We start from the raw sequence: 13,406 nt of genomic DNA on the forward strand, positions 1-13,406 counted from the left end.
CCGCCCCGCTTCCTGCGGCCCGCGGCCCGCCCCGGCGCGTCAGCGGCAGGCGGGGCCCGGCCGCCCGGGGAGCAGAGGGACGCGAGAGCCGGGGGGCGCTGCCCCTGGGCCGCGCTGCGGGGCCGGGCGCTCCCCGGGCCCCGCCGGCAGGCCCCGCAAGCCCCGCCGAAGGCCGCGGGGATGCCGGGAGGCGGCCTCCTGCCGGCAGCTTCCTCTGAGCGAACGGAGGGACGGTTACCTGGCACCGCGCGTATTTACACGCTGAAAGGCAGCACTGAGCATATCGGTCTCAGCCCGTTTCCGTGCGTTGCTCTGAGCCCAGTACAAAAGCAGCTCAAGACGAGCCCAGTGTAGCCAAGAAAGCAGCGTCGAGGAGCAGGGTGCAGGCAGGGTAGGGGCTGAACGAGGTGGGCTCTCAGGTCCCTTCCAACCCAAGCCCCTCGCTGGTTCTGTGAAGGTCAAGGGACACCACTGCAAGGCTGACCTGCTTCTGAACACCGGGGGAAACTTTGTGTTATTCATGGAAAACCAAACCAGCTTATTTTAAAATTCCGACTCGACTGGATAGCATATACCTTCAGAGAAACCGGCAGAAGGAGCAGCAGCGCCTGCAAGGTTTGGCTGCATACCTTCAAAGGCAACAATTAATGGAAGCTAGTTTGTAGGCTCTGTCCTCAGCTCCTTTGTAGGACCTTCAGCATCCTGTGAAACAAAATCTGGTACCTTAGAAGGTTTAGAGCAATAACGTACCTGCATTTGAGGGAACCACATGTACCACCCAAATGAGCTGTTAACAAGGATGCTGGGCAAGTGGTATTTACGTAGTCAGCGTTTCCTTTTAGACATAAAATGGAACACACGATCTAGCATTCCCCACGCTTTTGTAAGATGGAAAACCACCCACGGGTAAGCAGCAGCATTTGCCGTTATATTAACAACTAAAACCATCAGGAACAGTTTAAGTATCTTTTTTAATTTTGTTACAACCACTTAAAACTGTCATATACCACAAACTTATGTACACTATTTACAGACAAAACAAGCAAAATATCCATCCAAAATATTTTTTAAAAAATCCTCTGATTAAATTGTTACACCTGCTCAAACAATGGTGGGACTTAATAGGCATATTTTCTTGTGCATGTTTCTCTTCCATTTAGTACTTCAGTCTCACTGCATATATATATATATATATTTAAAAGTTAAAGAAAGATAAAACAACAAGCAGAAGGGACACAACACAATATGCATTTAAATCTTTGTTTAAGAACAAGCAGCTAATTAAAAAAGGCAAAATACAGGAAAAGTGCATCAGTTCCAATGAGTTAGTATAAGAAAGAGGCCCACGTGTGGAGAGCAGGTACCCCTTAGGGCAGAGCCTCCTAGAAGGCCTCTGATTGTCTACAAAGATTATTTTTTAATTTATTTTGAACAAAAAATAACAATAAAAAAATTAAAAAATAATAAAAAAAGAAGAGTAGAGCAGAAACATGACACCTCCAGAAAAAAATATTTTTTTTTCCCATGAGGTTTCTTGGAAACTGGTGCTCAACAACTTTTGGGGTGGGCAAGAACTCATTTTTGCCCGGACTTTGTTGTTCGTTGACTTGAGTGAGCCATGCCTGTGACTCGAGCAGAAGGTCTGTTCCTCTTGAATGGCACAACGTTGGAGGACTTCCACAGGCTCCATGCCCATGGTTGTGCTGAGTCAGCCAGACCTACCGCCTCTGAATTTTGTCAGTGCAAGACCTGCTCGCTTCCATGGCTTAAAGCTGAGCCAACCACTGCTGGCTTTGCATTTAACATAGGAACTTTGTCTTCTCATCAAAATGTCCATCCTTATTGCCTGGTGCGCTTCAGGACAACAGATGCAACTATGAGAAAGCTAGAAATGACCAGACCATGGAGACAAAGTGGCACCAGCCGTAAGTTGTTTTCGCTAGATTTCATACATATTATTATTACCATTTTAGAAAAACATGTAACAATAGAGAGGCTTGCTGTACCTGGTGTTCCCAAGTCCCCTTCTAATCCTTCACCCGTAAGGCTGCCTTTGAAAACAAGGCTATGTGCACATTTGGGGAAGTTTGGCAGCACTCTAAAATTTGGATTCAGCACACAATCCCTTTAAAATGGAGCCTTCAGCCAACACTTGAAGTCTCCTGACAGAGCCTATGTCTTTGTGCTTAGTTGTAGCAATTTGAGCTCACAGTAGGCAGTAACCAGTCTGCCACTGCAACAGGACCGGTTAAGGAGTAGCTTACTGTCTATCATATTTTTGGCTCTTGGGTAGGGCTACTTCAATCAAAGAGCTTCTCCCCCAGCAATAGATTTGTTCCAAAGGTATCCAGTCTCCAATTTTAGTTCAACAGTTATGAAGCCTATTCAATTACATTCAAAAATCTCTTTTTCTTTTGCCACGTCTTTGTACTTTATGCAGAAGATTGGAGTGCTCGGTCCAATCAGCTGTAAATATATTTATACTTCTGTGGACCTAGCAGCTAAATACTTCTTCCCTTACTTAAAGCATCACTTGAATCAAGAATAAACCCTAGCAAAGCCTAAAGCAACAGCGAAATAGTGCTGAAAGTCAAAGGGAAAATAATCCTAACCACCACTGCAAACTCTGTACTGTTTCCCTTAATCCCAGGAGAGACTGCAAACACCCCTGGTGTTCTACACAACATGTAAACAAATTTGCCTTTTCGTTCTTTCCTCAGAGAGGAACTTTCACAAGGGTTTAGCATTAGAGAAAAAAAAAAAAAAAGTAGTCTTCATTCACCAAGATCAGTGCTGTACCTCTCCTCTCCTGGAAAGGTCACTTTCAGTTGCTGCTCATGCCCTGGGGGATCAATTTACCACATTACCCTTCAGCGACATTTTTGTCAAATACTTCTCTACTATGGGCTCCTTGTGTTGATGCAGAGAGCAAACTGTAGTAACACAGCAAAATCTTTCTGCCCAGCAAGGCTAAGCTTAGCACAGTACAAGCACCATGTGGAGGCACCACCAGGTTTCTAAAGCTATGATGTGCAAACCAAGACTACACAATGCATGTAAAAATAAGACAAGAATGTAAGTTCTCAAGAATATAAACTAAGCAGTGTCTCCTTTTATCACCCACATAAACAGTACATGACGCCCGAAGGAGAGCTTATTTTCTTGTAATGAAAACATTTCCAAGTCCAGGAGGCTGGACTTCAGCTTCGTCATGTCTTATGATGAATGGAAATGGTAGAGGACAGCACAACCCCCTGAAGCCTAAGTTAATTACCAAAGTCCCAGCAACTCCTGCTGGGGAAACACAGGTATCACCTAAAGCCAAGATTCAGGCATTGAGCTACCAAAAATCCAGTTCTGAAGAAAGAGAGCAACTAAAGCAGCATGTGAGCTGATTTCAAGTTATGTTGGTGTAAGATGAACAAATGTAAGTGCAGTTGTCATCTGCCACACATAGAAGAAGAGGAACTTGAAACAGACAAATAGAAACATCATCCATCAAGATAAAGTCCCAATTATCCCTTTTTAAATCCAGCAATGAGTGCTTCCCCCCCCCCCCCCCAGGAAACAGCGTGTACAGTACCCATGTGCAGCATAAAAACATTTCACAAATAATGAAAACATCCCTTTTGAAAATCTCAACAAAAACAGATCCCATTGGGACCAGACTGTCAGTGCCTCCCAAAACAAGGCAGAAATATCTAGCCTATAAAATATGCCAAAGGTGACCAGTAAGTATCCCACTAATGTCTGAAACTGCTCACTGCTTCGTTTGCTGAAAAAAAGTAAGTATGACTTTTGTATTTAAATCTTAGGCACCATGTTAACAGATTCACTACATTACCCTTTAAGGTCTATTCTCTCCTAACAGCTACTCAGGAAGACACCTATCTGTCCATTGGGAAAAGTGGAATTAACATCTCTTGGTTATGCAGATCAATTCTGCTGGGCATCAGCTTCTGTAACAGTGCAAAAGAATTCTGGAATCCCTGAAGAATGACAAATGTGATCCAAAAGCATCTTCCAGTCCAGAAGTTCTCTGCAGGTGGAATTTCTCAAGACAAAACACTGACAAAGAAGCAGCCATGTTTCTTTCAAAAATAAAAAATTAAAAAATTCAGGCCTAATGGTTACCACTGAGCTTGTAACTAAAGGAATGGAGTACAGAAGGATGACTTTGGCATAACACAGAGACAAAATGACCATTTATTGGCCACATACATGGTGTGGGGAAGAAAAAGGGGCACTCTGATTTCAATTTAACTATGTTTTCAGACTCTTATGATCTGGGAAGAAAAATTGTTCTAGTCACACACTGCCTGCCCTCCCTCAATCAAAACCACTGAGCTAGTAAACTGTCATATTAGACAACTGACAACTAGACAATGGACATATTAGACGTAAACTGTTGTATTAGACTCAATATGGACATTTTGATTCTAAAAAAAAAACCAACAACACACCAATTTTTAATTTAGGACTTCCTTAAATAGTTCTGTCTCTACAAGGCAGTTATTCTAAGGGGATAACAGCAAAAGAAATCAACACCAACTATTTTGCTTTGCTTAGTCTATAAACAGTTTCTATTGGAGGTAGCTCCTCTTAACACCCATGTGCTGGATACAGACACAGACTGTGCAAGCTCAGCTCTTGCTTTACACATGACCTCCTCACTGAATCCTACGGCTCACAGCATCAAAATATCCTATCATTTTAGGGTGAAGAGAAGCTTGAATCACTCCATGTGACCAAGTACTCACTGCTGATCAGAAATCAGCACGTGTACTTCCCCAAACAAATTCATGTAGTGAGCACCTTCCTACCTCAGATACCTTGTTTGCCAGGGGCTTTCTGTAAAAATGCAATTGAATAAGAGAAAGGAGCAGGGCTGCACACTTCCTTATACAGCTCCAGCCCATGCTCCTCCAAATACTAATGAGAACAGGCAAAAGCAAATGAATGCAAACCACCTGAAACCTAATGCATATTTGAAGCAGATCTCAAGTCTGATGCAAATTTCCCACATCTTTAATGGAAAGTACAGTAAGCCCTGTTACTTAAAGTGTGACACACAGGTCCACGGCAAGTGGCTGAATGGGTTTAATTACCCTGAAAAATTAAAATCAGCAGTTCATCCTGCAGGGGGTCTACTGATGGAACTAGATGTCCCTATGCTCCTTTTCCCCAGAAAAAGCACAAAAAATCCTTTTCATCCCCCCCCCCACTGTTTTCATCAAGTCTGATCCTGAACAGCTGTAAGTAGTTAAAAATACAAAGTCATACTTATAATTTTCAGTAAGCAAACCCTGGCAGAGCAGTCCTCCATTGATTGCAGCTTTCTTAGTGTATTCTACAAAAAGATGAACAGGTAGCAAAGCAAAAAGCTGCTATGGGCTCTGTGTACATGGCCCGATTGTTTGGTATAAGAAAAAGGAAACAACTTCACAGAATTCTAAAGGGGGAAAAAAGTAAAAGAAATTTTATCTGAAAACCAAAATATAGGAAATGCAGAGGCACTTTCTCTTTCCTTCTTTTTTTCCTACAGCCCATCTGTAAGAGAAGTGCAAAGTAATTAAGTTTTCTGACATCTGAGAAATAGGTAACACCCAAGCTAAGCCTCCAGAAGTTTCAGCTAAAGCTTGGGAACAGAAGCTCTGTATGCTGATACGGGTTTATACTTATGACATGCCTACAGAAGAAAGACTGCTGTGCAGTGACCTACGTTTTGTCCAGAAGAAATAGTTCCCTCCCTTTTTAATTCATCACTTCTACTCTTCAGGCTACAGAGGTAGTAAAAACAAAACAAAACAAAAACCCAACAATAATGAAACAACAAAACAAAAAAGAACCACACTCTTGCTATACTGTACATTCAGAACCCTGTGGCCATGTTGTTGTCCTAACAATGAACAAATTCATTTAAAAACTCAACATTAACACACGAATGTGCAAAGAGCACATTCCAAAGCCAGTGCTGTGGTAAAGCAAGTTCATCCACAGGAGGGGATGGGGATTCTGTGAATCACCAGGAACAGAGAAAGTTATTTCTGGCAGCCTGCATGCGAACGTAAACAGGATCCGTTTCTCCTTTTAAAGTTCTGTGCCACCAGAACTATTGAAATGTCACTTCCCACCAGAGGAGACTTTTCTGTAATCATTAAAAAATACATTAAAAAAAGGGAACCATAGAGCAAGAGACTATCGTGTTCCCAAGCTGGCAGCTGGCAGAGTAGCCCGAGTTTGCATTGGCATTTTGCTCCAGATGTTGTCTTCTTTTTCTCAAAGTGAAAAACTGAGGCTGACAGATTCTCTTAAGTTGCCAGAGCCCCAGTTCATCTTCATTTGGCTTTCCTCGCTGGAGGGAAAGGAGCATAGAGTTGTGGTTGTGCTTCAAAGGTCCACTTCAATTTGGCAGCTCCTTAGTTAGCAAACTGCTGGTAAAAAGCAAGTTTGACCCTCTCAATGTGATGGCAAAGTTTAATAGCTGGCCCAAGTTTCAAGTCCATGCACTCCTGAACGGTGGGCAGGGTCAGCAGCAGCAGTGCCTGGCCGTCGATTTCCTGCCAGAAGACAAAATCTCCATAGTGAATTTGCAATTTTGTTCTCCATCCCCCTGCAGCTTTGACTTGCTGTAATTTCAGATTCATGGGCATTTGTGAATTAGTAGTATCTTCCATGCTACTCCAGGTAACTTAAGAACCTTTCTTTCTCACTAACAAATTAATTCCTTTCTTAAAATGCTAGCTCAAGTTCACTACTTAAGGGACAGAATCTCATGAGAGGCTATTTTTAAATCAACCTAACAATAGAAACAAAGGAAATTTCACACAGAAAGTCATTTTACCTAACTTTAATCATTCTATAGAAACAGATGTTCTACAAGGCAAAGTATATCTTCTGTAACATCTATCATAAACAATATTCAGCACCAGTTCCAGTACTAGTCTTGATAGATGATTTTTTTTTGTGGCAAATTTTAACTAAGATGCATCATTTGACTTATATTTTTACTTTAGTCATCATGCTTTAACACAAAATTGTTCACTTGTTGCATACAACATTACGACACCAGTGGTTAGTCTGCAGAATGGAAAACATTTATCATTTGGAGTCCTCAACTCAAGTTGCAAAACAGTATCACCTAAAAAATCAGCTGCTGCTTTTGTGGTGCTTGACCGTGGGCATTCCCTGTGGTTTTGGGATTCCGATGCCTCACAGACTAAAACCTCCTCCACTGAGTACTAAGAAACCCAAACACCATTGTGTCCATTCACTTAACTCTCCTCTCCCAAACTACAGCAAGTTGTGCATGCTTTTTTTTCCTCAGAACCCTACTGTACAATTTAAACTAGCTTCTTTTTGTGATTCAGTAGAGGCTGAGAAGCAAAGTAACAGAGCTTCAACACTTTAACAGAAAATCATACCTGGTCGAGGAATATTCTTGCCAGTGGTGCACAGTCGGTGGATTTGAGGAACCGCACAACGTCAGCCACGCTCCATTCCAGAGGGTTACTGTCCAGCTGCAGCTTTTCAGCAACTTCAATCTTTATGTCCTAGACAAGTCACCCAGTACAGAAAGAACTCCTAATATATTACAGAAGGCATGGACCAACAGTCCCCTCTGCTCCCCCACACTCCCAATGTTCAGCTGCCAAATAAAGCTGTAATGAGAGCTCCGAACTGTACTTGCTCTGTGGTTAAGAGAAGTGCAGAACAGCACTATGCTGCAGGTGGAGGTCACATCCTCATAGCCAGTAAGCAGTGATCTAAAACAAGGACTGCTGAAGTTGAACTAAGGATGGCTAACGGCTGGGAATTGGAAAGCTCCCCATTTTGTCTACAGCTTTCTGTTTAGTCTTTATTACAGTCTTGTAACATGACTGTAATAGCAATTATGATTTTAATTATTCTGCAGTGTCTTCACAATGCCCTTACGGGATAATGGAGTATTTTATAAAAATACCTTGTGACTATTAACCATCATATGTGTATTTGTGCTCACCCAACACTCAGAAAGGGCACTAATGTATTTTCAGAATTACCTTCGGTGACGGAGGCTTATTTTCATCATCAGAAAAAGAAAAGGTCCTAAGCTTCCTCTTCCGCTTGTCTCGGTCCTGAGCCAGAGAATGAGACAGCTCACTCTGTGTAGGAGAGGACGACAGTGATTTCTTTTCTGATACCTCTGATTCCTCAAGTAATTCATCTTGCTGCTCTGAGGTGCTATCCTCAGTCAAAGATTCTTCATCTACCTCATCCTGGTCATCTTCTTCTTCTGCCCCACTGCCCTAGAAGGTAGGGAAAAATAAAATAAAAAAGGAACAAGATCAAAAATAGGAAGTTTAGGACAAAAACTACAATTGCCATCCATGTATCTGCAGTAACCTGAGGTTACAAGGAACTAACAGTTTGTTGTTTCAAATGAAGCTGGTCCATGATCACATACCGTATCTGTTAAAGTTGTCAGTCTCATACCTGGGGAGATCCAGCTGGAGTGTTATCCACTGAAGTAGAAGAACGTTTTTTCTTATGAACAAAAAAATGTTTTCGTCTCTTCCTTCTTTTATTTGGTTTCTTCATGGCTACTTCCAGGTTACTGTGGCCACCCGGAGGCCTACCTATCCGCTTGTTTTTCCGCTTTCCATAATAGTGTGCTACCAGGACAGAAGAAAGGAGCATCATGTTGAAATGCACCTTCAATGCCACTAGTTATGTTTGTCCATCATCAGGACTGGAAAACCAGTAGCAGGACATTTCCCAGTAGAAATCCCAATTCTGCAAAACTTCAGAATGAGTATGTCTATCTTTTCCTCTTCAATTTGTTTTAAGGAAGAAGAGTTACTGATAAATTTTATTTTCCCTGTAACAGGAGATTTACTTATCTTTGAGAAGCCCCATATGATCAGATTTTATATAAAAATCATCAACTACAGACTTCGTCCAATTTAATGGTGTCTTTTGTGATGTCCTGCAGCTTTTAAACATGGCCTCCATGTTTGTTCTCAGTGTCAAATGGTTAAGGTTAAAAAAACCTAAAAGTCTAAAAAACCTAAAAGCTAAGAGAAGAGCTTTAAAGTATTTTATTTTGTTCCACAACAAAATGATAAAAGCAATTACAATGTCACTTAAAGAACTGTATTAGTCAATTCTTGTCCCAAAATGTGTCTTACAGAGATAAATACAACAATTTGATCTATGGTTTTACCATTTAATTTAAAACTATTTTTGTCTGCCCTACACATTGGTACACAGATATTTTGTAGGCCTGTGCACGTAGTGCTTGAGCTTCTCCTGTAAGCAAACCAATGTACTTTGGATCGCTTCTGGAGCAAAAGCAAAATATAACACTCCCAAGTCCCACCTCAGTTTGACAGCCACTGCCTACTCACTGTATTTAGTCTTTGTCAGGACGGAGCAGTTCTCTGAACACTTGTCCAGCACCATCTGAGGGCCAAAGAGGTTTGGACAACACTCCAGCTTGATGCATGTTTTTCTGCAGAAGTCTGCCACCCGATCTGCTGTCCTTACCACTTCCACAGTTGCACGGTAGCTCTTCCCTTTGTACCTGCAATTGAAAATGTGGTCATAATTCAGGAATCCTCTAATAAAGGATAAAAATACTTCATTAAAAATGTGTAAGGATACTGCTTAAGAAAAGACTCAGAGATAGTCCAGGAAACAGGTCAGCCTGGCTCTTATGACAGATCCTCGAGCAAAGTAAAAAAGCTGGCAGTAGCAAACATAACAAACACTGCCCTGCCAGTAACTATCAAATATCCTCTGAGAGGACTATCCCGGTGTTTAGATGGCGTGATTTCTTTGTTCACAGAGTTCTTTCCAAGGGACTGCAGAAGTGTCCACAATGATGCAGACAGCTGGTCCCTAAATCCCAAGACTGAGTGCACCAATTCAAACTAGAGGCCAAATGACTACTAATAAAAGCATCAAACAGCTTTTCGTGAGCCATTCTATGCACATGTGATGGCAAACAAATGAACTACTGCTGCATTTCCATTCAGTTTCATCTAATTGCTGAACAATTTGTCAGGACAGTCGTTTGTCATGACTCCACATACTGCTCTTGTTTGACTCAAAGTAAGAAATAGCCATTTCTTTTTGTTCATCAGCCTTGTGATGGCACAGACAGAGTAGCATGGTGAAATGCCTGCCCATTTTGTGCCTCATTTCTGCTTTGTTCTCCCAGCACAGCTACTGACATGTGCTGATATCTATTAGGCATGTCTCAGGCCTGCAAATATCTAATTAATGCACTGAAAAACAATGACAACAACAAAAAACACGAGAAAAAGGAAAATATCCTCATACTGCGGACATCCCTGCTATCACTGCTGTGACAAAAGCAAGCAACTTCAGTGAAACAGATCAAAAGATTTTTTCCTATTTCAACCACATCTTTTATTTGCATTAACTTTTCTTATGATCTTCCTGCTGTCCAAATCCAAATACAGAACAATCCTTCAATACACGGAAAAGTGTCCTTTTACACACAAAACTGATCCAACAGAAGAATTATCGACATATTTAAAGCCACGTAGTAAAGTCTGTGCTATGGCACACTGGGAAAATCTAATCTCTAGTACACAAACATGGTGACCTAATTACAAGGCCATCACTAGACTATAAGGTAATATCTGGATTTATCAAACATATGCAAATATGATCATGTTTTTTCTTTCTAGTCACAGAATAATCTTGCCAAGAAGCTCCAACCCAAAAGGCTCAGCAAGAAAACTAGGGAGCACTTTAGGATAGGTTGTTGTAGAAAGACTTCCATGCCAGTCCATTTCATAGCACTGCTACAACTGAATTTCAGAGGAATCTTCTTCCCCTGAGAAACTGGCATGGAAATGCCATGGAAGCCTGAGAAGCTTCCTAAGCAGTATGTGCTTCTGCTTTCAAATACTGACAATTATTTTCAAGCAGATTAAATATCTTAAGCCTCATGTGCTGGTCTGCCCATGGATATGCTGTTGTACTGCGACCATACCACTGGTACTTCACCAATAGCTGCTAACGAGCCAGCAGCAGAGCGCACATGGCATATTAAGGAACATAAAACTTAGATGCACTTCACCAGACATTCAGGAAAGACTATACAGAGATTTGGAAATTCAGTCAGTCAGCATCTTTACATGCTATAAGCAAATTTCCGTCTCTGAAATGTGGGAAGTTAAAGCCCAGAATCCAGAGAACACTGTCACTGGGATCAGCTGAGTGGGGAACAGGACGAGAATTTACTTGGCTTTTAGGGTCTCTCCATGCCCATGCCATGCAGCCTCTTCATCCAACTGCAGCTCTCGCAGGACACGGCTGGGTTTGTAAGCTGCATTGATCAATAAAGTGAGAACCTATCATTGGGGGAAGAGGAGAAAATGTTTAGGTTATTTGTACAATGAATCTTTTTTTAAAGTGCTAGGGTAGAATAGGAAATTAATTATATTCATCTGAATCCAGCATCAAAGCACTCATTCACAGCACAATTACAGATACTGCCAAAATGAAAACTGGGAGCAGTCAACACTTTGGGCCATGCCAAACCTTCAAAATTTGTCTGCAGAGTCACAAGTGTATCACAAGTGTATTGAGCAATTTCCCAGTCACTGCCTTCGAATTACATGTCACTAAATTGAAGCGCAGGGCTGGATACCACATTTGCATAACCTTGGGTAAATCTGAGTTATCACCTTAGAGCCTGTTTGACACATGAAGATATGCCTACAAATGCTGCAGGGTTTTACTGCCTGCCAACACACTGCTTGCTACAAAATCACACTCCAGAATCTTAAGCTCCTTTTTGCTTTTGTGAACCACATTAAGGCCTGTACTATAATAAAATGAGAATTTCTCTGGTGCTGTGCAGCAAGTAACTCAAAGTTGTGAACAGCTTCAAATTAGTGTGGGATAGTACAAAATTTACATTCAAATTGTATTTCTTATTTTCAGCGTTTGCTTATCCCAAATTGGTTGCACCAACGTATCAGGGTTGCAGCTTCAGTCCTACTACCGCAGCAATCCAGAGGTCTACAGCTCCAGTGAATGGTATTCAGTTATCACACTATGCAAGTCCTGAACTCACTGCAGGATTTATACAAAGAGTCAGAATCATAATTAAAATGCATATAACTAAGCAAATTGGTTGAACTTTTAGCAACACTCAGCATCTTGTACATTCGCAGGATTTGTGCACACTACTTCATGCTTTCAGGTGGTGAAGAAGGTTAACCCTTCTTCAAGGTGAAATGAAGCTGCCACAGAATTTCACACTTGCTCTTCTGGAGTGCTGAAGAATTTACATCAGAGAACTGAAACTTGCAGAAAGGATGGGGAGAAATACAGTGTGGTGTTCACTAAGTTTGACAACGTGCAGCATCCTGCATGGGAAGGGACATTCAGCCCTTGCAAATGAACATGCCATAGGACTAAAGAAGAGCAGACACTCCAGTGAGAGACTGCAAGGGCACCTTCTGATGTCAGATCACGTCTAAAGACTGAAAATGCTTTTTTGCTTAAGAATCTGTTTTAGTTTTGTTAGGAAGTGCAAAAACTGCTCCAATAAGTGGCATTTAAGCTGTCATTTGGGGGTTGGACCCGATGATCTCTTGAGGTCCCTTCCAACCCCTACAATTCTGTGAATTCTGTGATAAGTGTTCTCAGAGAGAGCTTCTGTGAGCTGCAGTTTCCTCCCATAATATAGATTCACCATGGTAGATCAAGCCAGTGTTTCACGTTATCCAGGTCTTTATCTGAGCAGCAACTAGGGCCATTCACTTCTGAAAAAGGTGGATAACTCCTCCATCTTGCATGCCATCTGGCCATTTCTATAGCAGTAATTGCTATTATACACTAATGCCATCAGTCTCAAATATACAATCTTCATTCCATATAGCTGTGAGTTTAAGACTAGTCTTAATTTACCTATCTGAAATCCCAGTAAGTTATTTAACAAGAGAATGCTCTTTTCATTAAGTAAGGTACATTAGCAGATTTGCTCAAATACAGGCTACCTCTTAAAATCAGATTTCCTCCCACAACCTGGGGACACAATACCTTTTTTTTTCCCCACAGTCCTGGGACCCCATCTGCCCACTATCTATTTTACTAGGTATGAGCAAGCTTTATACAATGATAGTACTTGAACTTGATTAATGAGTCGAGATGAGGGTACAAGTCTGCTTAAAAATTCACAATTGCATTCCCCCATCTCCAAATGCTGAAGGACCAGGCATATGTTTTTAAGCACAGGTGTAGATAAATTATTTAAACCATTTTATGGGCATGCCAAAACACAAGTTTTAATTTTTAAGTCAAATATTTGAGATCAAAACAAAAGTATGCATCTCACTCAAATGTCTACCATGTTGTGTACTGGTATGATGCACACATAC

General features: G+C 41.4%; 1 protein-coding gene and 1 long non-coding RNA gene across 4 annotated transcripts in view; one reads left to right on the forward strand and one right to left on the reverse strand.

Moving 5' to 3' along the window:
• Positions 1–486: 486 nt before the first annotated feature.
• LOC118173067 lies at positions 487–4,190 on the forward strand. Its single transcript, XR_004753983.1, has 2 exons — positions 487–906; positions 3,565–4,190. It is a non-coding gene; the product is annotated as an uncharacterized LOC118173067 (long non-coding RNA).
• The window catches only part of SFMBT1 (Scm like with four mbt domains 1), a 115,732-nt gene continuing 103,278 nt past the window's right edge, over positions 953–13,406 (reverse strand). For 2 of the 3 annotated variants that reach the window (XM_035337295.1, XM_035337296.1), the window contains 6 exons: positions 11,260–11,369; positions 9,390–9,565; positions 8,476–8,654; positions 8,043–8,288; positions 7,425–7,553; positions 953–6,560 (listed from right to left, as the gene is read on the reverse strand). In XM_035337295.1, the coding sequence (XP_035193186.1) occupies positions 6,420–6,560; positions 7,425–7,553; positions 8,043–8,288; positions 8,476–8,654; positions 9,390–9,565; positions 11,260–11,369 (981 nt within the window). In that variant the 3' untranslated portion in view covers positions 953–6,419. The remainder of the gene's footprint in view (positions 6,561–7,424; positions 7,554–8,042; positions 8,289–8,475; positions 8,655–9,389; positions 9,566–11,259; positions 11,370–13,406) is intronic. The other variant, XM_035337298.1, reaches the window with a different exon arrangement.

The sequence above is a fragment of the Oxyura jamaicensis genome, chromosome 12, assembly GCF_011077185.1.
Source record: "Oxyura jamaicensis isolate SHBP4307 breed ruddy duck chromosome 12, BPBGC_Ojam_1.0, whole genome shotgun sequence".
NCBI classification, from domain to species: Eukaryota; Metazoa; Chordata; class Aves; order Anseriformes; family Anatidae; genus Oxyura; species Oxyura jamaicensis.